A 26,290-nucleotide genomic window follows, 5' to 3' on the forward strand; every position below is an offset into this window, starting at 1 on the left:
CGTCAACAGCGCAAAGAAAAGAAACGCTTAACTTACCTTATGCCATGCTAGCTCTCTATAGTTGTTGTGTGTCGATTCAGAAGCGTTCTCGACTGTATTTTACATATTTGTGCTGACATCGAGAATACTTCTTAAATTAAAAAATATACTGTAAAAACTAAAACAGCTGAATTGTTTAGTTTTGTCATTTGAGTCTTCTTCCGGGCCCGTAGTCCCCGCCCATTTTATTACGGTCGCATATTTTTCTATATGCGTAGTCTGTTCCTGTGTTAAAAGAAAATCAAGTGAATAAAAGTATTTGGGAGTATCGAGACATAAACGCATCGCCAGGGGCAATTCACTGGGGCATGCTCAAGTAAAACAACTCCAGCAAAAGAGGAGAAAGTGCAAAAATAACTCGACTTGCTCTTTGCATAGAGAAACCATGGACAGGGGGTATGTGAAACATTTGTTTAATATGTTTTGCTTGTACACTTTTGCTTGTTTAGAGAGCATTTGACCTATTGCTAATTAAAAAAAGTTTAAAATGTAGATTTCATGTTTTTCCACTTTTTCTTGTTTGGGGATCTGCAAGACACAGAAGTAGAAAAATGCACTTTAAAGTAAATCTTTGCTGCAGAAATACAGTGCATTTAACTGTATTATGTTGCATCTTTCTTTAAGTGTCACCAGCTGAGTTTACAGTTAAATGTAACTGTATAGAGTAATGATATATAGTTAAAATGTAATACTTAAAACGATGTTAGAAATTCTGTTGTGCCATAGGCTATTGTATTAACGTTGTGAATGAACCGCTTAATTGTTTAACATTGCATAATATTGATGTTTTTTAAGTTCAGTTTAGTTTATATTAAGGTTTCAATTTATAATTAATTTTTTTAATATTTTGATTTTAGATGCGTCATTGTGTTTCTGGCACTGTTCACTCTTAGTGATGCAGCAAGGTAAATTCTTTTCCAAAGTTATGTATACAATTATTTTTCACCTTTAAAAAAAAAAAAAAAAAATGTGTCCATTTTCAGTCAAACTGTCAACCAGGAACTTTCTGATATTTTCAATGAGCTTTGGAAACTGGATGTGAATCGAATGAAAGCAGGGACCGACTACAACATCTCACTACAGGTATTTCCTCACCTCAACATTAACCTCAGACACACCCTTGATTTTAACACATGTGACCTCAAAACTTCTTGAATTTTTTTTCAGGGCAAAGCCGGTTATATACCCCAGGGGAGTAGAAGTGCAGTAGATCATGCTTCATCCCCGCTGTTTTCTCTTGTTGATGAGACTAAACTGAGCTCCATCACAACTTATGCACGTATGTGTTTTTCTTTCTGTGTGTGCGTGCGTGTGTGTGCGTGTAGAAAAACATGCTGAAACCCCCTCTGATCACATTCTGCACATTTTGTACAAAAACTTATTTATTCGTGGTGCCGTGCTGAAACATGCCTTTGTCAGAGACATGCCAAGATCTTTTATGTAATTGTGTTTTGGAAGAAAGAAAGCCAGTAAGTATCTGGTGGATTTCCAAGTGCCGTTTCTTCTTGCATTCAGTCCTAAATTCATTTCAGCCCCACCTTTTTATTTAGGAAGGGAAACCGCTTGTAGTGAGATTACTTGGTTAAACATTGTAGCAGAAATGTTTTTACAATATAAACTTTAAAGTTCACCCAAAAATGAAATTCTGTCATTTACTCACGAAGCTGACAAGAGGGTGAGTAAAAGATGATGAAAAAAAATATGTTTGGGTGAACTATCCCTTTAATCACATTACTTATATACAGTATATGGATGTGTTTAAATGGAGTACTTTAACGGAAACATAAAATTGTTTTATAAAAGGTTTATCCTCTATGTTATTAAATGATGTTTTGACAAAAAATGTTCTTGTTTGTCAAAAGGCTTCATGAAGCTCCTGGATAACTATGAGAGGTCCACTGGTGTGGCTGAGAAGGTGACCACTGATGAAGTGACAGAAAATAATTCTTTTCTGGATGCTATCTTAGAGACCACAGTCATGAAGGTAGGAATTCATCACCGTCTGGACACTCTAAATAACACAAATTATACAGTATATTTTACCACAGAAGAGTACAACAAGTTGACGAAGTTCATTAAAAATTGAAAGTAATATAAAAATTGAGTATTACGCAACATTCTCCTTTGTGTTGGAGGATTTATTCAAAAGAAGCCTTGAAAGACAAGACGTTAATCTTTTATTTGTGTTGCTTGCACAATTTTGTGGTTGTCTGACACACCCTGTTCCTGAAAGCTTTATATCATGTCAAGGGAAAAAAATGGATAAATGCGGCTCTGGCTTATGATCATTCTGGGTTGATTAATTAAATCCTTAAAGTCTGTGTTATAATGTTTTATTCAGCGTGCACACCAGTACCTAGTTAATAAGGGGAAATCCCGCTCAGATCTGAGGCAGTTTAAGAGTCAGTTGTACTACATATGGTTCCGTCTCTACCACAGAGACAGGAATGGAGGGTAAGCAATATACACACATATTCTGCACACCCCAGAAACTGTAATAAATTGTGAATTAGTTTAAGTGTCATCTACTCTAATAATAAAATGCACAAGTCTCCTAAGGGAGGACTCCAGTGGATTTGAGCATGTGTTTGTTGGAGAAACCAAGTTCGGCCGAGAAATCGTGGGTCTCCACAACTGGGTCCAGTTTTACATGCAGGAGAAGCAAGATCTTCTTGATTACAAGGGTTACAAATCCACCCACCTGGTATTATATTACCCAAACAATGTATTAAGTTCTAGAATTTGACTCTTATATGTGCAGGCTTTGCTGAATTTCTGTTGTTGTTTTTATTTCATGCAGCCTGATGAGGATGATCATGTCTTGAATGTGCAGTTCAGCTGGCATGGTTTGATCAAGCCAGTGGCCAGTGCTTTTGTTGGCGTGAGCCCTGAGTTTGAGATGGCCATCTTTTCCATCCTGTTCCTCACATCCACTGAGAAGACCACCACAGCTGTGGTTAATCTGGATGAGTATCAGCTGGAGATGGTGGTGCATAGACAAGGTCGCTCTATTGGGACCGCCTATCCAAAACTGCTGAGCAGCAACAGCAGACACATGTAGATACTGTACCCCTACAGTACACATTTCTCAGTACACTTTAGATTTTTTTCTGACATCATTTGTTTTTTTTGTAGTTTTTATAGGTGTATTTTAGTCTTTAGACAAATTGGGACAACGTTTTAATGTTTTACTTTATGCCAACTTGCTAATATTTTAACACAATGCACTCATTTAACACAACTGCTTTCAAAATGTTTTACACGTAAGATTTACAAAATCAAGGCAAATCTGAATTTTTTGGAAGAATTGCATTTCATGTATTGTCATTTTTTACCTTTTTTAATTTCTTCATATTTTGAGGAAGACTTGTATCTAGTTGGCTACAAAAAAACAAAACTTTTGCATTAAAGGGATTTTTTAATCCACTTGTGTGATTCATTATTTAGGTGGGTGAAAAATAAAACAGTAACAGTTTCTTCCATACCATATTAATTTAACATTTAAAATTAGTATTAGTAATTTAATTTTTGTTCATCTATATCAACTATTCATATTGGGGTTGAAGGGAGTACTGACTTTTCGGGCGACGTAGTATTTTATTATATATATATTATTGTGTTGTGTTATATTCATTAAATAATATAATATACATTTATTATATAGCCTAACTACACATATTCTGTTAATATGAAACAAGTTGTATTGTGGCATGATCTATGAGAGTTACTAAAACACATTTTAAAATGTTGGTTTGATTAGAATTTAGATTAAAAGTTGCGTAATTATTTAATTTACAGAGCAGATCTGTGTGTTTGCATTTTGTTAAATACAGTTCCAGTCAAAAGTTTGAAAACACTCGCTTACGTTTTTATTTATATTAGTGAACTCATCAAAACCATTGAATAACACAATTGTAACAGTGGAAATTATGTTGTCTCTAAAAGAAATAGATATTTATATAGATACATATAATAGCCTATGTATTATTATTTGGTGTAAGTAATCCAAAATATATCATTTAATTGTAGTTTTCTAAAGAAATTAAATTAATATGTTGGCACAATTATAGTTTGAAGTAATTAAAGGACACACATTCAGATTAGAAGATTTTTAATGTAATTAGAAACATTTCAGTCAAGCCGGTGGTAGGAACCATAGAGAAGGCGTTATTACCCGGGGTCTGCACTTGATGTTACACCTCACGTTTCACGTGTGTAGTAAAAACTTCCGTTCCGAATGTTTTTCACTGGGTTGTGGTGTGTACGATGGTATTTTAACCTATATAAGATTATTCACCTTCTCGGTTAGTAAGTGTCTGAACAGAGCATCATAATGCTGCAGGAGGAGTTTGGAGCGATGACTCCCCAGGAGCTCGCTGCTCCCGTCGATACTGTTGAGGTGAGAAGACTGCTCAGACTGTAGCGAGCATGCCACTGTCAGCATTATCTGTCAGTCTTCCCTCATAGTTAAAATAAATGTGTCATTGTTATCTTAACATTATTGTATATAAATAAGAGGCGTTACAACTTAAAATGTAATTATTCTGTCTCATTTTGAATTGCAGGAAAAGTGGAAGCTGCTTCCAGCTTTTTTGAAGGTAAAAGCAAATATTCAGCATCAACATAATTAAACCTAAATATGACATTCTTATCAAACAATAAAACAACACAATCTTATCTCCATATGAGTAGCAGATATGACGAATATGAGTTGAAGTCTATAACTTAAAATAATTAAATGCCCTTGTAACGTCAAGTACCCTTGTGCATGCTTTTCTTTGTTTGGTGGTTTCTTGTGCGTGTTATTAATACATCATGTTGGCTCCTAGTATATTTACAGGCTTCAGTGTCATTCATTTGTGATGTTATTTTCTTTAATAGGTTAAAGGCTTAGTGAAGCAGCACATTGATTCATTCAATTACTTCATCAATGTGGAGGTTTGTAGACTTTTAAAGAAAATTTTACAGTATATGCAGTAAATTTAATGTTTTAGTGGTTATGCTTCCAGTGATAGCCATTGGAGCATACTTTTGTTTATTTGTGTTGTGTTTTGTTTAATATGAATAATATGCACCGTTATTTTAAATGTCTGCTAATCTAACCAGATTAAAAAGATCATGAAGGCGAATGAGAAGATTACAAGCGATGCTGACCCGATGTGGTACCTTAAGTAAGGACACTTTGTAAATACACTCAATATTTATGCATTTTATAACACACAGTAACCTGTTATCCATCATTCTTCTCTAGATACCTCAATATCTATGTTGGGATGCCTGATGTTGAAGAAAGCTTTAATGTAACTCGTCCCGTGTCTCCACATGAGGTAACCTCTATTTATTTAAAACAACTTTTTATTTTACTAATTGAATGAGAGTGTCTGTATGGTATTGTTTGTTTTTTACAATGTTTGTCTTATTTTGATCACCAGTGTCGTCTGAGAGATATGACATATTCAGCTCCCATCACTGTGGACATAGAGTACACCAGAGGCAGCCAGAGAATCATTCGCAATGCTCTTCCCATCGGAAGGTAACTACACCTGAGATTAAAGCTTTACCAAACCTCATTACGTCTGCTTGAAATTCTAAACACACCTAACCTCTTCTTTTAGGATGCCAATTATGCTGCGAAGCTCCAACTGCGTCTTGACAGGAAAGACCCCGTTGGAGTTCTCTAAGCTCAACGAATGCCCCCTTGATCCAGGTACATGATGATTAGACACCATCTCATTGACATTTGACTGTTTTTCTGACATAGTTTCAAACAGATAATCCCATTCAAAGTTCACGTGAGTGGGAACAGGTCACAGCATATAAATGTTTTTCTCACATGCTCTTGGGTTTCTCTGGGCAGGTGGTTATTTTATTGTGAAAGGTCAAGAAAAGGTCATTCTCATCCAAGAACAGTTGTCCAAGAATCGCATCATCGTGGAGCAAGATCGTAAGGGTGCTGTGGGAGCATCAGTCACCAGGTGCAGGACTTTGCTCTTATATTCCTAAAGTATATTCTTAAAGCATCTTTTATTGAATCAGGATCTCTACAACCCAAAAAAGTATAAATGATGTATACTTGAATGTAAAGGTCCTTAAAGTCCTCGTGTATCTTTTTGTCTCTGGTTTACAGCTCTACTCATGAGAAGAAAAGCAGAACTAACATGATTGTAAAACAGGGCCGTTTTTACCTAAAACACAACACTCTTTCTGAAGATGCACCGATTGGCATAATCTTTAAGGTGAGATTTTAGAAAGCACTGTTGATTTACAGCATGCACAACAGTAACTAGTGGCTGGTCTCTGTTCAACCAGCAGATGGCAGACAACGACAAAAGAAAAAATCAGTGGCCCAAAAACATACATACTAATAAAAATCACACAAGTTGTGAAAAGTATTTAAATCATAAATACTATTTATGTTTCAGATATAAATTTTCAAAAATGCAAGGCCATTCCAAACACTGTCCATATTTGACATGTGTTAGCTTAAGCCTTGTATTTACTTTAAATGTTTCAAGTTGAGATTTCCTCTTTTCACAGTCTGAAGTATTAGATTAAACGGATGTTTAATGAATGCTCTTGTGGCGGATGTTACCCCGATTCCCTTTGCCCAGACCCTCTCTAAACATATGGCTGTGGTTGGTTAGGGACAAGACAGAGTAAATTGACTGTTGAGGTTGTTTGCTTTGCACTTGTGCGTCCAAAGAACATTCCTTCAGGATTTTCTTGCAACACGGCAGCCGTGCCAAATGTCGGAGACCTTTAAGCATCATGATCCACCCAGTCCTGTTCCCACAGAACCCTATTAGCATAAATAAATGTCATAGAGGCCTGTGGCACCACACTCACCTCAGCAATGGATCGGAGCCTTATACACTAAAACTTTGTGTTTAATATATTCAAACAGTGTTTGTTATTTTGTGCCATACGAAATTGGGTATACTTTTACATTGATACATTTATCCAAAGCAGCTTACAAAAGATGTGACTGTGGACGTGCTATCGTGTTTTTTATACTGTTTCCATAACGCATAAACAGTCACTTTATAGTATTTCCTATATTGCTTGCTGAACTAAGTACTTTATTCAGTACTGAACTCTTTGTCTTGCATCAGGCAATGGGAGTTGAGAGCGATCAGGAGATAGTTCAGATGATTGGCACAGAAGAACACGTCATGGCTGCTTTTGCCCCCAGTTTGGAGGAGTGTCAGAAGGCCCAAATATTCACTCAAACTCAGGTACCCCAAAAACCCTCCTTGTTTTTTATTATGTATTTTTGAGGGCTTTGCACTGCATGTCAATACAAAATATGCCAAAAACATTGTAAACCCATAAGTAATATCAAGTTAATCTATATTTAGCACTTCAGTGAGTCATTTTTTTAACTTTATTATGAAATACTAAGGTCCAGTGTGTTGTATCTGAGATGTATTCATGGTAATAGCCAATGGGTCAAGCAGAGACCATATCTGCATCCTAGCAACCGGTCTGAGCAGACTTGAATGCCTGTTTATGTGGTTTTGACATTATGTGAGCCTTGTCAAAGATCTGCTAATGAGCCTACATGTGTACACCGATTGACCAGAGCAGATCTCAATTAGAAATGGTGTGTTATTTGTGATGAAGAATTGTCAGCTGCTATGACCACTAGGGGCAGTCAAGCAAATTGCATTGCAAAAAATTGTGGACCAAATGTTTTTTTAGACTGCAGGACATTGAAAGCTTAATTGAGTGCCTGGTATGATTTAAAAGGAAATTCATGGTTGAGTTCTTTTGAATGTTTGTGGTAAAGTAGGTGTCCTATATTAAATGACATTATATATGCCATCTCAATCTGTTTTCCGGTTTGGTCATGTGACGTTTGACAAGTACCCTAAACAGCATTTTGATAATTTTGTGACTTTATTTTCATTGATAAACAGTATAGAAATTTTGAACTTTACAAATTAATTTGTCTTTGAACTACTGTCCCTAAACAAGTTAAGAAATAAATTACATTTACACATATCAAAAGCTTGGTGGCTGGTTACAGCACCTAAAACAAGCACTTTCCCTTCTATGTTAATGAACATTTTAACATGACATTTAGTTAATAAAACGTATCTGAATATTTCAACATAAGTCTTATGTTTTGTAAAAAAGTGGGGTACAAAAAATGTTTTATATTTAAAATTATATATTCTAAATTACTGTAACATAATACCCTTTAAACTACCTAGTAAAATATGAGCATAAGAATTATATGAGATAAATGATATGCTGAACGTTATTGGGTTCACTAGAAAACATCTGGCAATACATGGGGTTTTAATGATTACATTTAATTATTCATTTCTTACAACATTATTTACAGATCTCATATTGAATAAAGGCCAATCCAGATGATTTGATTTATCAAGGAAGTTGTCATTGCATCAACATGACTAACGTATTGATTATAAAATAAGTTGAATTAGAAGTAGTTGTTGCATAACCTTTCAGGCAGTAGTTGTCAATTGCACATCGTCTTGTGTCTCCAAGTGGGTGGTCTAAAGGAAAAGCCCTACTCTCTCTGACCTTTGACCGCTTTAGTAGAACAAGTAGCTGACTCAGGTGTGTGTGTGTGTTTGCATGTATCTGAGGAGAATGAGGGGTCCTGTTCAATGAGACCCCTTTAGAGAGTCAGTGAACCCAGCATGAGCTCAGTCACTCCAGATTAAATGTTTCGATTTGATATGTTTTATCTTATTAATAGAGGCCTGGAAAAAAACACATTTTACTTCTTTGAAGTCCCTGTGAATTGGATGTTGCGATCGTTTTTACTTCTGTATTTTGATGCATTTCTGCGTGAAATGGAATTTCTAATGAGAAAAATAGTGGGCGTGGCTTTCATCTTTCTCTGTGATTTGGATGTATAAAAACAGCCGTTGGATTTTGAAATGGAACTGGCAGTAGACTGACAGTTGAAGGGGAGGAGTTAACGGATGCTCCGCCCAAGCCGTCTAACATACGTCATTTAAGATGGATAGTCATTACAGGAAGGAAGTGCATTTTCAGATTTTAACCAAAGAATATGAGGGCACATGAATTTTAAAAAGAGAATGACCCACATTGATAAACTATTTACAATAAACGCTGCAATATTTCATGAAAAAATAGCTATTGTCATTTTTAATTTCACTGTGACTTAAGGCCATTGCACATTGAGTCAGAAATTTGCGTCCGAAATTTGTTCACGTTAAAAAATAAATACGACCTCACGTTGTGTCAATCACATTTACACACTGCCTCCGATATTTTCGTCCATCATAAAAAAATTCGGACTGGGTTCGATTTTCTGCGTTTTTCGCATCCGTAGCAAGCATTTTAAGAGGCATTCTGACAATTCAGAGACACCATACAAAAAAACGCATACGAAAATTTCGGACTGTATTTGCAAAGACCTTTAAAGTCTATATAAATACACACAAATACAAGCACTGGTTGCATTGTAAATATGCATGTTTTATTTTGTCCTGTCAGGCTCTGAAGTACATTGGAAATAAAGTAAGGCGTCAGCGCATGTGGGGCGGCCCTAAGAAAACCAAGATGGAGGAAGCCCGAGAGCTTCTCGCCTCTACTGTCCTCACCCACGTACCTGTATGTCAATCCAAATGAGCTGCCTGGTCTACTCCCACCCTAGATAGCGCTTTATTTTTCGTTAATTATTTTCTTCATGCTCCTATAAGCCTGAGAATGAGTATGTTGGATCTGTTCTTGTAGAGTGATGTTTCATGCTTTCACGTCTCCCAGGTGAAGGAGTTTAACTTTCGAGCCAAGTGTATTTACCTGGCTGTGATGGTACGCAGAGTGATTCTTGCTCAAGGAGACAACAAGGTGGATGATCGCGATTACTATGGAAACAAGCGTCTGGAGTTGGCTGGCCAGGTATTTGGGTCTCTCTGACTTTTATGTAAACTTTTTGACAGGTGTCACAACCTCTGTATGATTCGTCTAAATAATGATGAGTGGCCATAAATGTCTAGAATTTACAAATAAATGCTCGGCAACATTTGGATGCTTAAATTTGTTGCTAGATCTGATATTTTATCTATCCAAAATTTTCTGTTACCTATATATCACTAAGAAAGACGTATGCAGCACTTCTTGAACCCTGTCTAGCTGTACAACCAATTAGTTAGTTTTCATTTTAATATGATGTGCTGCACAGGTGAGCAGACCGCTTCTTTCTTGCACTGACTGATATCGTTGCCGTCACGCCTTTACTTGCTTCTAGCATAGATGAACATGCGGATCATTAAATAATCATTTCAGAGAAACTTGCCATCTTCCAATACATCCATCAGCCTCCTCCATCCATCTCTGTCTGCCTTTTTTCCATTCACACGCCCTCTAATTCTATTAAGAATGATTGACAGGCCCGTGAAGCTCAGGGCGTTAATTATGATAATGCAAGTGTTTATTTATCTGTTTTTATCCTTTTTTGCAACAAGCACGATTCTGAAATAAAGATTAGAGCGCTTTATACGTGTTCGGTATCTCTTGAGATTGTCCGTACTGTACGGCCGATTTCGTATTGTGTATATGTTTTTAAAGGCTTCATGTCCGATCTCTCTGCTTCTCTTTGGTCTCTTATGAAACTGATCAGGTGCCAACACCAGCAGATACAGGCCTGGCTGGCACCCAATCCCTCACCTACCCTTTGTTTCTACCCCGCTTGTCATTATAATACCTTTATTATTTTCTCAACGCTTTGTTTCGTCAGCGCCCCCATGCTTCTGCTTTCCAAACCGACCCGCTTTTGTTGCGGGCGAGATTTGCCACAACGGCTCCCGAACACAGCCCAGCCAAACTCTGGGATTTCTCCTCTTTATTATAATTTAGCCCGGCTATGACAAAAGAATAGCCGCCTTGACTGGAGCGATTGAGCTAATCCAGCAGTCCGACTGTGATAATGTAATTACTGCTGTCTTAAGTCCTTTAATTTCCCCCCACCAGCACTGATGCGGGCGGTGTTTGTGTGTGTACGTGTGAGTGACAGGAACCCTTTCAGCACGGCTTTACACACACATGCAAGCCCTCCGATCTTTTTTTCTTCTCAATTACGGTTCTGACATTCAGCTAATTGACTGGCTGGGATGTGGAAGCTTAATTTCTTTATTAATTTTAGTAAGGATGTTTTTTTGTGTGTGCAGATTTGACGCAGAAGGGCAGGGGCTTCTATTGAGGGAACTCTGTGAATGAGAGGCCAGGTCAAATTTATCAAAGCGTGGAAACACCTGTTTATTAAATCTGGGATAAGACAAAGAGAGGGAGTTTTAGAGCCAGATGAAGTTAATAAACCAAGTTATCTGGAAACATGGGGCACTTGGATTCAGCTGGAGATGAAGTCATCCATTGGCTGTTCTTTTTTGTTCCTAGTTCTGTTGATGTGCTAATTAATGGAATACAAATCTGTGATGTCGTGTTGTGCTGCCAAGATAATATTGTTCATGGGTTTCGATTTGTTTTTGTTGCCGGGTGCTTGTTTGCTCTGATGAATCGTTTCACAGAATCGAGTTGCAATGACTCGCCTTTCTGATGTTTGTGTCGGTTAAGCTCCTGTCCCTGCTGTTTGAGGATCTGTTCAAGAAATTTAACTCCGAGCTGAAGAAGATCGCAGACCAGGTCATCCCCAAGCAGAGAGCGGCACAGTTTGATGTGGTCAAACACATGAGACAGGACCAGATCACCAACGGCATGGTCAACGCCATCTCTACTGTGAGAACAACTAGAGTCACATCAGCACATGTAGCTTGAAGCCCAATTTGCAATTCAGACCTGAGAACACGTGTTGCAAATGAGCAAATAAAATAATACAAAAAATAGACCTTGTACACTACTGGCTAAAAATATAGATCATAATGATTCAATTTTGTATTATTTAAAATTTTACATAATACATTTACACAAAAGTAAACATTAAAGTCAACCATGTTAAGTAAATTAATGTTGAACAATACAATTGTCTTTGCTGCTTTCATGTATCTTTCCGAACAGGGGAACTGGTCTCTGAAGAGATTTAAGATGGACAGACAGGGCGTGACTCAGGTTCTCTCTCGTCTCTCCTTCATCTCAGCCCTGGGCATGATGACCAGGATCTCTTCTCAGTTTGAGAAAACCAGAAAAGTCAGCGGTCCCCGTTCCCTCCAGCCCTCCCAGTGGGGCATGCTGTGCCCTTCCGATACACCTGAAGGAGAGGTCAGTGTTTCTCACCATCACAACACCGTCAGTGTTCCAGAAATCATCAGTTGGTACTGTGCCATTGGGTGTGATTTACTCTTGCAGGCACAAATGGATAAAGATTTTAAAGTGGAAATTTGATTCAAATTTCTAATTCAATTGTCATTTTCTTAAAGGTCCACTGTTTGAAATTTAAAGGCATCTAGTGGTGAGGTTGCGAATTGCAACCAATGGCTCACTCCACCCCTCCCTTTCGTAGCACTATGGCGGCTGACACAGGACTAAGATGTGTCACGTTTTCGCTTATTTCGAGCTCTGTAGAGTAGTTTAGGGGTACTGTCCGTTTAGGGCTACTGTAGAAACAACATGGCGAATTCCATGTAAGGGGACCCAAGGTGTATGTAGATAGAAATAGCTCATTGTAATGTAGTAAAAACATAACGCTTCATTATTTAAGGTCTTTATATGTCTCTGAAGACATAGTCATGTATATTATTTTGCATTTCTGTCAATAGACCCTTCAGAAAATTACACACCAGGGCCCATATTTATCAAGCTTCTCAAAGTGCCATTTTAGAAATCATGAAATTTACTCCTACTAAAAAGTGCTTAGGAGTTGCCACTAGGGGCTTGTGTTGGTGCTGAGGAGACAGAGACATGTGGTGGACAGAGGAGTTGGCCAGTGGAACCGTATCATTCCATATTATACACTTATAAATTCAGTACTCCCCTGCATAGGCGTAATTGTGGGTGTCACTTTTTTAAAGTATGAATTTGCAAAAGGCATTTATTAATGAAACAACATCTACACATCATTTTTCATAATCGAATTTATACATTTAACAAAATTCTTTGTGCGCAAGATAAAAGGTACGCAGTCCGTACATGTCATTAATGCTGTGCGCATTCGAGTTATGCTCTATGGATCATCAGTACCGTTGCGCATTCTCGTTGTGCTGTATTGGTATGGATCAACTTGTTATGCTCTATTGTAATGAATTTGCATTAATTTTGCGCGTTCTCGTTATGCTTCTCAATGGTATGTGTGATTTCACACACAAGAAAAGATTTATACCGAAAATAACATTGTATTTAAATCAAAACTACTCGACTAAAGCAAATAAAAACAAATTTCAGCACCGGTTTAAAATGGATAATTAAGAAATGGTGGAAACATGTTTATCTTTAATTTCCTATGTCTATATCATAATGTATTCTCTTGAATAGTCTTTATTGTCATTTGTGTGTTGAATATCAACGTGAATGTATCGGAGAATATTCTTAAATAAGGAAATCTATTCAGTGATTGGTCCATGCCAATGTCGTCATCCAAAATCTTGTTTGAGGCACAGCAAAGTGTCGTAAATCATCTCTAAGCCTTATACTTAAGATATAGTCCTACACTTCACTTAAATTATGACTGAGCTGCTTCATAACTAACATTTAAGAGCAGCTTTGAGCCAAGATTTTACTCTTAAGTCAATTCTTAGCACTGTTCCTGTGAGTAATTCTCAGAAGCTTGATAAATACGGGCCCTGACCTTTAATCAACATATCAATATCAAAATATAAAAATCAAATATATTTTTTGATTTCATAACTAAGAGTTAGAATTATAATATAATATAATTTGTAAGTTGCTTTGCGTGCATGTCTGTCAAATAAATAAATTTAAGAAATATATTATTGTTACTGTATTTATACAATACTACAATCATATCGGCCTTGGGCCACCCTGTCCTCTAGATTGATAACCATTAGACTACTAAATTTAGATTCATGTTGCTGTATGATGGTTGTCTAGGCTTGTGGTCTGGTAAAAAATCTGGCTCTGATGACCCACATCACCACTGACATGGAGGACGGTCCCATCATCAAACTGGCCTTCAACCTGGGAGTGGAGGACGTCAATCTTCTGTGTGGAGAGGAGCTGTCCTACCCCAGCGTCTTCCTGGTCTTCCTCAACGGTATCTGTACACACAGACACGCTGCTATTCCCATGAACACATGCTGTTCTTTAACTCTTCAGCCACCCAATGAAATTAAAATTTACTTTTGCCATTCCGCAACTACCAAAGGGTGTGCCATTGATTACTTTTTAATGTCATGTCAACTCGCCCCGCTAATTTATTCATGTATATTTATTTTTTAGAGCGCAGATAAGTTACAAATAACACAGGCTGCCACTGCGGCTAATTAATTAACAAACACAGCAGGTGTCAATGCGTAAATAAATTCAATCCCTCCAAAGTTAATCCACAAACACATACATCCCATAATATGAGTCATACAGCTTCATGCCTGTTTGTGCACCATGGTGGGTCTCATATTGCTCGAACAAGCCAAAACCTTTTCTTGTATTATACTGCTGTCACATAATTACAAAATGAATAGGCTTTATTTTGTCTCACGTGTTTACCTTTTAAATAAAACAAAAAAGGAACAACATTTTAAAATGCACAATGTTGCGTTTTTTTGTTGCGTCTACTTCAGGTAACATACTTGGGGTCATCAGAGACCATCAAAAGCTGGTCTACACCTTCAGACTCATGAGACGGGCCGGTTTTATTAATGAGTTTGTGTCCATCTCAACCAATCTGACCGACCGCTGCGTCTACATCTCATCTGATGGGGGGCGATTGTGCAGGTATCAAAAATACACAGATGAAATGGTTCATTTTACATGTATAGATCTGGCAGACTGAGATAAAGGAACTGAACTTTTTGGTTTTGATAAATAAAGAATTTTGTAACTGTAGCAAACATTCCCTGTTAAGAAGTAAACGCAGTGCCATTTGCATTGCATTCTGTGCACTCCTCACAGACCCTACATCATTGTGAAGAACGGACAGCCCGCTGTGAAGAACAAACACATTGAGGAGTTGTCTCAGGGATACAGGTGCGTTTGAAGCAGATCAATATTGGATAGTTTCATGCATTTGAATGGCGAGTTCAGTATTCAGATGTGAAGCCGTCTGAGTTTCTGTGTGGTGGAATTAGTGGTGTTAACCACTTTTTCTCAAATTCTCTTGTGCCTGTAGAAGTTTCGAGGACTTCCTTCACGAAAGTCTGGTGGAGTATCTGGATGTGAATGAGGAAAATGACTGTACTATTGCTCTTTATGAGCATATGATCAAAAAGTGAGTACTTCTCAGCCCGCAAATCTAAGAAGAACTTATAGAGATCTCAAGAAGTATTTAGACACCAAAGTTATACGTACAGTATATTAATTTTATTGCGTTAAAAAATACCTCATCTCAAAGTGACATCAGCAAACTGATGCAAGACCCCAAAACACCCTGTTTGTTTCAGGGTTTTTTCCATTTTATACTGTAATCCTACAACCCAACATTTGGGTTACTTTGGTGTATGTATGGTTTATAAAGTTTTCAAATCCACAAGTTCATCACATTGCCTATGGACATGTTGTATTTAATCAAAATAAAAACAAAAGTACTTGTTTTTTATTTGTTTCTTTTAAAAACTAAGAAATTATTTTTTTAGGTAACAAACTGTTAAATGCACTCTCATTTGTAAGTCGCTTTGCATAAAAGCATCTGAATGTAAATTAAACTTTTGCAGTGGCATTAATACATTAATACAAGTGTGACCAATACTTTTGGGGCCACTGTTGTGTGAGGTTGTACAGAATCTATTAGCAGTCCTGTACATGTGTGTGTTTTCAGGGACACAACCCATTTGGAGATTGAACCCTTCACGCTGCTGGGGGTCTGTGCTGGTTTGATTCCTTACCCCCATCACAACCAGTCCCCCAGAAACACCTACCAGTGTGCTATGGGCAAGCAGGCTATGGGTAAGACTCCTCATCTCCAAAAGCACAAGCTTCATCTCCAAACATCCTGGAGGGCCGGTTGCGTTTACAAATGCACACACACACTCCCATTCATTCTTTCATTTATTCACACTGGCATTTGACACACACACACCCCATTTTGTACGTATGTGGACATCAAACATGGCCTGCTGGCGTGGACGTCCTTTTGTGTATGTGTGTGGAGGCCTTTCCCTGCCACTGTCTCTGAGTGTCATTAGACATTCATTGTGTCCTGAACTCAGTGTGTGTAGCAGGGTTAGTGTGCTCAGCTGCGCGCGAGAGAGAGAGAGAGAGAGAGAGAGAGAGAGCACACTGTGCTGCCCTGGTTACCAAAACTACTTAAACCTCTCCTCACCACCACCCCCATTACAAAACCACTGAGACTGCAACTATATTTGGCCCAATATCCTCTGCCTTGTCTTCTTTTTTCTGGACGGACAGCCCCATACATGTGCAAATCTGGTTGTGTGGCCCCAGACCTATTATAACACACTGTGTGCTTGTACCCTGATTGTGGAGTAATAGCATTTGACAAATGTCAAGGTCCCGAGGGACGGTGGCTTTTATACTATAACCTCACCCCCCACCCATCCCCGTCATGCTAAACATCCAACTCCGAGATATTCTGACACTGCCGACACGAGCCCAAACAAGCAGAGCAATGTGTCAGAAAGCGTACTCATAGTTGTTGATTATATGTGAGACCGTCTGTGAAGACCCAGCTAAAGTTCATGTCATGTGTGGACCGTCACATCATGTGGTGCGACCAATAACATCAAAAATTTGTGGCTGAAATATGAGTCTCTGATACAGAATGCTTAAGTGAATGGTATTTTTAAAACATTGATATCAGTTGTATGTGATTATCGGGAAAAATAAGTAAAATTTTGTTCATTTAAGATGACAAAATTATTGAACAAAAATATGAGATGATTACTTGCCAAAACTCAAAGAAATGAAAACACTTTGTTTCTAAACACTTTAAATACTAAATCAAGGAAATTAATTAATTTAGAGATAAATTGCGGTCGCACCACTTGACATTTTTAAGGCTGTGGCCAATTCATAGATGAAAACACTAAAATAAATTTTAAATTTTAATCTGCATTTGTTTAAATAAATTATATTATTTATTTGTATTTTAAAATTGACATGTTGAAAATCCTTATACTTCATTATATATATATATATATATATATATATATGTATGTATGTGTATATATAACAAATATCTATAAATCTTTATATACTTTTAATTGTATATAATTTACACGTGTATATATATAATATATTTATAGAATATTTATAGAAATCAGTTTTAAACAATTTAAAGTATATTATGTATAAAAATAAATATATATTACTCATAGTTCCTAAATATAAACACGTATTTTGTGTATTTACATGTGCAAATAACACACACACGTGCACATTTTTTTATGTGATTTATTTAACATTGACTAAGTACTTCTACAGAAAGGGTCACATATAGTTGATTTTAAAAACCTTATGTGCATTTAAACATTTTGCTTCTTACTTCAGTGTGACGCATTATGTTCTAAATAGGTACTATTGGCTATAACCAGAGGAACCGTATAGACACCCTGATGTACCTGCTGGCGTATCCACAGAGGCCCATGGTGAAGACAAAGACCATTGAGCTGATCGACTTTGAAAAGCTGCCCGCGGGTCAGAACGCCACAGTGGCTGTTATGAGCTACAGCGGGTATGATATAGAAGATGCTCTGGTTCTCAATAAGGCTTCACTCGATAGAGGTAGGAGAGCTTTTTTGTGTGACACCTTAAAAGAGAACTGAATTCTTTGCCACATGGCTCAGTTTGAATAGTTACAGGTTTATTTGATTACCTTTAGTGGTGTGATGGTCACCATCTTCTGTTCTTCCTCTCTATTAGGCTTTGGTAGATGTCTGGTGTACAAGAATGCTAAGTGCACCTTGAGGCGGTACACTAACCAAACATTTGACAAGGTGATGGGTCCCATGCTAGATGCAGAAACACGGAAGCCCATCTGGAGACACAACATCCTGGACGCCGATGGCATCTGCTGTCCTGGTAAAGCTGGCAACTCGGTTTTAGCTGAATCTTGGAAACATGATTGGTATCAAAGTATATAAATCTGTAAGTAACAAATTCTGTGTTGTGCAGGTGATCGGGTCGAGAACAAGCAGGTGCTGGTGAATAAGTCTATGCCCACCGTCACTCAAACACCACTGGAGGGCAGTGCCCTGCCAGGCCAACCCCAGTACAGAGACGTGCCAGTCTCGTAAGGAGCAGTTTGTTTACTAATAAACAGCTTGAATTCCTTTAGGAACCTAGTTTGTTTTGTGTTTGTTTAATAGAAACCCAAATTGCTCTTGCTTCCGTAGGTACAAAGGAGTGACAGACTCTTATATTGAGAAAGTGATGATCTCTTCCAATGCTGAGGATGCTTTTCTGATCAAGATCTTGCTAAGGCAGACTCGCAGACCAGAGATAGGAGACAAGTTCAGCAGTCGGCACGGGCAGAAAGGTACCGCAGCGCCCTTCCTGTTCCATCCTTTCTTTGCCTTGTAGAAACAAACTAGATAGGTACATTTTCTGAAGAAAATGTGAGTGATGCTTTGTGGCAAACCGCGGAACTGGGCACTAGAGTGATAACACATTAAGCCACGAATGAATCTAACCAATCCCCATGTCTCTACGATGTTCTGATGCAGAGATATGCAGAGATATACATATTGCTAAACTGTTGCTAGGCTAATATGTTTGGTTGCTATGGGCGTGGCTTGGCATCTGCACTTGATAATACTCTAACCTATGAGTGAAACAAACCAACCCCGTGTCTCTATGATGTTCTGATGCAGAGATATAGGCGTTGCTAAATGGTTGCTAGGCTAACCTGTTTGGTTGCTATGGGCGTGGCCTGGCATCTGCAATTGATAATACTCTAACCTATGAGTGAATCGAACCACCCCCCGTGTCTCTACGAAGTTCCTATGCAGAGATATAGGTTTTGCTAAATGGTTGCTAGGCTAACCTGTTTGGTTGCTATGGGCGTGGCTTGGCATCTGCAATTGATAATACTCTAACCTATGAGTGAATCGAACCACCCCCTGTGTCTCTACGAAGTTCTTATGCAGAGATATAGGTTTTGCTAAATGGTTGCTAGGCTAACCTGTTTGGTTGCTATGGGCGTGGCTTAGCATCTGCCAATCGATGATGCTCTAAGCTATGAGTGTAAAGAACCAACCCCCGTCTCTCTACGATGTTCCGATGCAGAGATTATAGGTATTGCTAAACGGTTGCTAGGCTGACATGTTTTGTTGCTATGGGCGTGGCTTCGAAGCTTCATGATGATCCTGGGACACTGATTGGTTGCCTGAGTAAAACGAGCCCACCCCCTTGTCTCTATGACACTGTGTTGCAAAGATATCCACCTGATCCTTTTATAATGGGAGTCTATGAGATCGGTTGCTAGGTTGCTGTAAATGGTTGCTATGGGCGTGGCTTAATAGCTTCAAGATGATCCTGTGACACTGATTGGTTGTGTGAGTCAAATGAGCCCACCCCCTTGTCTCTACAACACTGTTGCAAAGATATCTGACTTTTTATAATGGGAGTCTATGGGATCGGTTGCTAGGTTGCTGTAAATGGTTGCTATGGGCGTGGCTTAATAACTTCATAATGATCATGTCACACTGATTGGTAGCATGAGTAAAATGAGCCCACCCCCTTGTCTCTAAGTGGTTGTACTGCTAAGATATTCAACACGGGACGTTTTACGCCTTATATGGGCATGCTTCCTGTGATTGGGAAATTTTGGGAGGCTCTTACACCCCAGGGGTACAACTTACACCCCATTGTGAGTGATGTTCTTAAAGAGCCTGATAACCACTTCAAATCGTGTATTATTTTCATGTTTCTACGATATCCTCGCTCGGAGCTACAACCCGTCAAAGTTGGGCGCAATGTTAAGTCAATGGGATTTTTCAGGTTTTTATTCACCCCCTATCGCACCCCCTCCACCCGATCGCTTCCAAAAGTCATCACACACCATTCCACAATGGGCCGCTCGATTTGATGTAATCATTCATGGGTCCAAAGCAAAAAAATAACGCGTGAATATATAGGTATCTAGGTTTTGAATGGGAGTCTATGGGTGCCATTATAAGTATACGGAAATTTGGGGAGGCTCTCACACCCCAGGGGTACAACTTACACCCCATTGTGAGTGGTGTTCTTATAGAGCCTGATAACCCCTTCAAATCGTGTATTATTTTCATGTTTCTACGATATCCTCACTCGGAGCTATGATCCCTCAAAGTTGGGCGCAATGTTAAGTCAATGGGATTTTTCGGGTGGTTTTTCGCCCCCCATCGCACCCCCCCCACCCGATCGCTTATAAAAGTCATAGCACACCATTCCCAAATAGGCCTGTCGATGTGATGTATTCATTCATGGGTCTACATCAAAAGCTGCGGGACAAGTAGCGTGCCAAACTTTTGGCGGAACAAGAATAATTATAAGAAGTATGTATGTTCGAATAACAATAGTTATGCTTTTTCAAAGCATCACTAATAAACAAAATGTTTCAAAATTCAGACTATGGAACGCTAGACAATTGTAATACAAGTGGAAGACACTTGTTGTTGAAGTGTGCGTCCAAGTTTGGGTATGTTTTCGCTAGCACATGCATGTTGCCCATCTCGGTTGGCCCGCCCACCCCCTTCAACAGGCTGTTTTTCAATTAATTAGCTTTTTGTCCCATGCCAGACTATGCAAATTTATTACAGCAGCGCGGTCCTGGGAAAAAGTGTTTACAGCCCCCATTGTTTCTGAGCACCTCCGCTGAGTGAGCTGGTCAGTATGATGTTTTAATCAGAGCGTTAACTGGCGCCATGCATAATTCACTCATTTCATTAGTGGAGGTGGTCCACTGGCGCTCATCACGGGACGGGACAGTGAGGAGAGGTCAGGGAGGGGTTAGCCGCAAACCGCCGGAGATGCTATTTACTGCTCTTTTTAAAGCTGCTTCTGGTATTTAAAGGAGCAGGCAAGTGTCGGTGGACAGGGATAACACAAGGAAGCTAATTGTTGTTGTGAAGGATAGTGCCGTTGCCTTAAATGTCTTTTGTGCGTTTAGAGGCGGGCTTTTATCGAAACGTTCCCGTTTGGAGAAGTCGAGAGGTGTGTGACTTTCTCCACGTTTCGCAGTGGTCCGTTTTGAATGTCCTTTATGGTCTTTGTGTCACTTTTACATGGCGAAAAATAAGACGATTCTTTACAAACATAGTACGTTGTTCTTAAAATCGGTTCTTAAAATTTGCTTGCATTTTTTTTGTGAAAAGAAGGTCTGTTAAAGACATCCCATGGTGGTTTAGAGCCAGTGGCGTTCAGCAAGTTTCACAGGAGTTTTGTCTTAATCGTTTTAAGCCCCCCGTCCTGCTCTCATCTACTACCCTCATAAGATCCGGTCACCAGAGAACGATAGGTTAATTATTTACCGGTGACCCAAACACACACCGAAGCACACACACACACAAACAGACACACACTCTGATACGCACACAGCTGTCTTGGCAGGGTCTATTGTGCAAGCCGCCACACTGGGGCTGTACAGCCGGTGATGGAGGGCCATGGACTCTTACTGCTGTCCTGCTTTTCTTTACTGATTTCATGCCTCTTTTATCATTCACTCTCAAACAAAACAAACAACACAGAGGATGTGTGCTATGGGAACTCCGCTCTCTCGCTCAACTACTACTCTTGCACCCTTTTCCTTGTTAAATCCTACTGCCTAATGTTTTAGGCACTTATTTTGATGTCATTTAATGGGGTTGTCTTTAAATGTTTGCTATTAACTGGGGGAATGTCTGCTCATTCCCATTATTTTATTTTTTAACTGTAGTTTGCTGAAGTTCAACTTGTCAAGATTAGTTGATTCCACCCATGTTCGGGTTATAAAGTTGACGTGGGTCATTTTAATTTACGATTTAGCTTTAAGTAATTCCAGTTCGCTGTTTCCTGTCTGAAATGTTCTATAGCATAGCATAGACCAATTATATATATATATATATATTTATATGTATATAAATATTTAAATATATATTAGAATATATTAAGGGGTAATTAAATGTAACAAAAAACTTTTTATCAAATTTATTTCCCCCAAGATTTTTGACAGGCATTATAATGTGCATAATGTGTGATTTTTGGGTAAATATAAAACATGCTGGAGACAATTGATATGAACTAAGTCATATGCTTTTTTGCATAGTTTATTATAATTATTTTATTGATTAAGGTTTATTTTGGGGCTTTAAATACATGATACTTCGATGACATCTTTGGTTTGTCAAGAATGTTACATTTATCCATCACAAATTCATTGACTTTCAATAAAACACACAGGGTAAAACGTTATTGTCTCCAATTCCAAAAATTAGAATTTATCGAAAAACTGTTCCTCCATCATAGACATATTTGATATATATCTGCAAAGAGGTTAATACATTTTTGTAGTGTAAATGTTGATCAGATATTTTTGAATTGCCTGTACAATTTTATGTGAAAATGACCAAAAACATTATCTTTTTACAATGCTGCTGGCCAAACAGTTTACACAGACACAACAAACAATGTGTGGTCTTAAAATTATTATTCATAATCCTTCTTTGATCAGTCCAGAGTTTTCCAGAGAATAAATAATATAAAATGAATAAATATGACTGCCCAGGTATTTCAGTATGCTGATTTTTTTTGTTTTGAATACAGTATATGCATGTTCCTCTCCTCAGCTGAAGCTTTCTGTGAGCTCTCTAGGCTAAAGGGGAAACTATTGGTATATAATCCCCTTCTCACTGTCCAACTAACCACCTCTCCTCACTTCCTGCCCCTGTTCTTCTAGCTTTTTATCACTTGCAAATGGCCCAATAATGTGTTTGCTCTGGGTGAGAGAAGAGGGAGAAGCTCCTCGGCAAACATTGACACTCTCACTCGCTTTGGACCACTTCATTCAGTCAGAATTTCCAATGGTTCCACTCCACCAGACCTGAATACTTCAGCTTTGTAGGCTTTTGGACTGGATGAAAGTTACATAGACCTCACACTTTCTCATCCAGCATTCGTTGGAAATCACTTAAAACGATATTAGCATTTTGTGTAGCATTTATCAATTTAGGAATGTCAGTAAAACTTCAATATTTTTTGGGTGAAAGATTGAGAACATCTTGCTGTTGTTGTAATGTTTGATCTGTGAAATAGTGTGTAATATATGGCATTTTTTTCTGTGTGACAGGTGTGTGTGGTCTGATCGTTCCACAAGAGGACATGCCGTTCTGTGACTCGGGCATCTGTCCTGATATCATCATGAATCCTCACGGTTATCCCTCCAGAATGACTGTAAGCCCATACCCTTATCAGATAATTACATTTATCTTATCTTATAATGATTTTGTTTATTCGCATTTTAAAATGCTGTGAGATAAGGAATTGCATAATGGCCTGGAGTTCCTTGAGTATATTTTATATAGCACAGCATGAAAAAGGTCCACGCATTAAGATATTTTTTCTCTTACTTTTTGACCCTGATATTTTTAAGAACTCTGATCTTAAAGCTTCAGTCCCAACAAATGCCTTTTTATTGCCATATCTGTTTACTGTACATCCTTATCTTTACATGGATTATAGTTTAAAAGAGAAAAGATTGCATCCCCTTACTAAATCTTTGTACGAAATAAACTACCTCACTTCTTACATCAGGACAGCAGAAGTCCAGAATAAGCACCTCAGAAAAACTCTCATTCCTTCGCTGTTGCTAAATTTGAACTGTGTTTGGGTGCACACAGCAGGATATTATATAGGAAATGGTTTGAGGCGAGAAAAAGATTCCTCTCAATGACAGACTGGGGTCAAAGATCTTCCGGCCCTTTCTGTGAGTGACCTCTGTAAAGGCCACTGTCGTGCAGTGGTGCGTGACCTCGACATGATGTCACACTCGGATTCACCAGCTGCAGTGTCAGGAAAGGAAAACGGGGACAACTTCACTGTCTCTCGGACAATCTGTACTGACTTTTTATGTTTGCAAAGAGAACCTTGTCCGCTTGCCTGCTATGGCATCAAGCAGGAAGCAAACAAGTTTATCACAAAAGAATGACTCTTAAGGTTATGCTCTATTTTTTTTTTTTTTTAGAAAAAGCCATATGTGGTAAACAAGTGTAAAATATAGCTTGTTTTTTTGTATTAGGTTGGAAAGCTGATTGAGCTGTTGGCTGGTAAAGCAGGGGTGCTGGATGGCCGTTTTCACTATGGCACTGCTTTTGGGGGCAGTAAAGTGAAGGACGTGTGTGAGGATCTTATCCGCTATGGATACAATTATCAGGGCAAGGATTACGTCACCTCTGGCATCACAGGGTAAAAAGCTGTTCTTTTTGCATGAATACACATCCATTGGACACAATTCTTATTACTTTCAGAGTGGTCCGATTTTAAAGGGATAGATATCATTCACCCTCGTGTCGTTTAAAATCGTTATATGACTCTATCATCTTTGGAACACAAAAGAAGATATTTTGAGAAACGTCTCAGTGGTTTTGTTCATACGAGTCAATAAGGTAGTTTGGTTGCTGATGTTCTTCAAAATATCCTTTGTGTTCTGCATAAAGAAATTTATACAGGTTTGTAATGACATGAAGGTAAACAAATGAAATAATCATACATTCATTAATATTTTTCTGTTATATTTGTGGTTTTGTTTCAGAGAGCCTTTAGAAGCCTACATCTACTTTGGTCCAGTTTATTATCAGAAACTGAAGCACATGGTGCTAGATAAAATGCATGCTAGGGCGCGCGGTCCAAGAGCAGTGCTTACTAGGTACGGAGTATATGTTTACCTTGTTTACTATATCAGCCTTTATTTTGTTCTTGCATATCTAGAGTGAAGACAAACTGTGTTGTCTGTAGGCAATTTACATTTTGATGCTGTAATAGTTTACCATGGAATAATCAGAGCTCTTTTTGCTGAATTAAACCAGATAAAAGCTAAAAATGTTGCATAAATATCGCAGGCAGCCTACCGAGGGACGTTCTAGAGATGGTGGTCTCCGATTGGGGGAGATGGAGAGAGACTGTCTGATTGGCTATGGTGCCAGCATGCTTCTGCTTGAGCGACTGATGATCTCCAGTGATGCTTTCGAGGTGGATGTGTGTGGACAGTGTGGCTTGCTGGGTTATTCAGGCTGGTCAGTAAAATACACCATAATAGTCAATCACTATAGTGAATAATGTCACAGGTAACATGCACCCAAGTGATTTGGCTTTCTTTATCTTTGTGTCGCAGGTGCCATTACTGCAAGTCTTCATGTCATGTGTCATCTCTACGAATTCCATATGCCTGCAAACTGCTCTTCCAGGAGCTGCAGTCCATGAATATCATCCCTCGCCTCAAACTGGCTCCTTACAATGAGTGATTGCAGCAAACTCACCAAAACTTGACAAAGGGAGGAGAGATAAAGTATTATTACCTAAAGGACTACATTAACCTGATGTTGTTTGAACCTCGGTTTAAAGATTTTGATTGTGTAACCACGTCTGTGTGGTCCTACTTCGTTAAATATCTTGAAGAAAGATAATATAAAAGTGCCTACTTCACTACATTTTCCATTTTGATTTGAGAATGAATGGATACTTGGCATTTCCTTTAGTATATATGTTTACTTTGAGAATGAGATTTGGTTTACCATGAAAATAATAAAGTTTTCTTTACATAAACGTAATAAATTGCAAATGTGTGCAATTTAAAGGAGTAGTTTACTTAAAATTTTATGATCATTCACTCACCCTGCTGTCATTCCAAACCTGCAGAACTTAAGAGAGGATATTTTGAAGAACGTTGATAACCAAACAACGTTGGCCCCCATTGACTTCCATTTCAAGGACATGAAACCAATGAAACATTTATCAAAATATCTTCTTTTGTGTTCCGCTGAGGAAAGTCCTTAAAGGTTTTGAATGATATGAGGAGGAATAAATTATGACATCGTTTTTATTTTTAGGTGAGCTATCTCAGACCGACCATGAAGGCGGGTCAATGTATTGAGCAATCATAATTAAGTGTTAATGTGACAACAGTGACAGCAGAAAGGAGCTTGTCGTTACATTGACCACCTTCCCACTCTCTTTTTACACTAATAAAACATCCACTATTCACAAATTGTTCCCA

The 26,290-nt window shown here is 38.3% G+C and overlaps 2 protein-coding genes across 2 annotated transcripts; both read left to right on the forward strand.

Annotated features, from left to right (window-relative positions):
• Nucleotides 1-290: 290 nt before the first annotated feature.
• endouc (endonuclease, polyU-specific C) lies at nt 291-3,465 on the forward strand. Its single transcript, XM_057347385.1, has 8 exons — nt 291-435; nt 897-944; nt 1,023-1,122; nt 1,207-1,318; nt 1,902-2,023; nt 2,381-2,493; nt 2,599-2,743; nt 2,840-3,465. Exons 1-8 carry the CDS (start codon nt 425-427, stop codon nt 3,098-3,100), a joined length of 912 nt encoding a protein of 303 aa, XP_057203368.1. The 5' UTR covers nt 291-424; the 3' UTR covers nt 3,101-3,465.
• Nucleotides 3,466-4,162: 697 nt separating this feature from the next.
• On the forward strand, nt 4,163-25,868 carry polr3b (polymerase (RNA) III (DNA directed) polypeptide B). The gene is made up of 28 exons (XM_057347379.1): nt 4,163-4,438; nt 4,605-4,637; nt 4,921-4,977; nt 5,146-5,210; nt 5,291-5,366; nt 5,472-5,572; nt 5,655-5,746; nt 5,897-6,014; nt 6,167-6,275; nt 7,152-7,274; nt 9,538-9,654; nt 9,808-9,942; nt 11,614-11,775; nt 12,055-12,255; nt 14,041-14,203; nt 14,730-14,883; nt 15,061-15,135; nt 15,278-15,376; nt 15,923-16,050; nt 17,638-17,847; nt 17,986-18,144; nt 18,238-18,355; nt 18,459-18,601; nt 23,369-23,472; nt 24,317-24,483; nt 24,830-24,943; nt 25,137-25,310; nt 25,409-25,868. The coding sequence occupies exons 1-28, from the start codon at nt 4,373-4,375 to the stop codon at nt 25,536-25,538; spliced, it is 3,393 nt and encodes a 1,130-aa protein (XP_057203362.1). The 5' UTR covers nt 4,163-4,372; the 3' UTR covers nt 25,539-25,868.
• The last annotated feature ends 422 nt before the right edge of the window (nt 25,869-26,290 follow it).

This window comes from Triplophysa rosa, linkage group LG12 (genome assembly GCF_024868665.1).
Source record: "Triplophysa rosa linkage group LG12, Trosa_1v2, whole genome shotgun sequence".
Taxonomy (NCBI): domain Eukaryota; kingdom Metazoa; phylum Chordata; class Actinopteri; order Cypriniformes; family Nemacheilidae; genus Triplophysa; species Triplophysa rosa.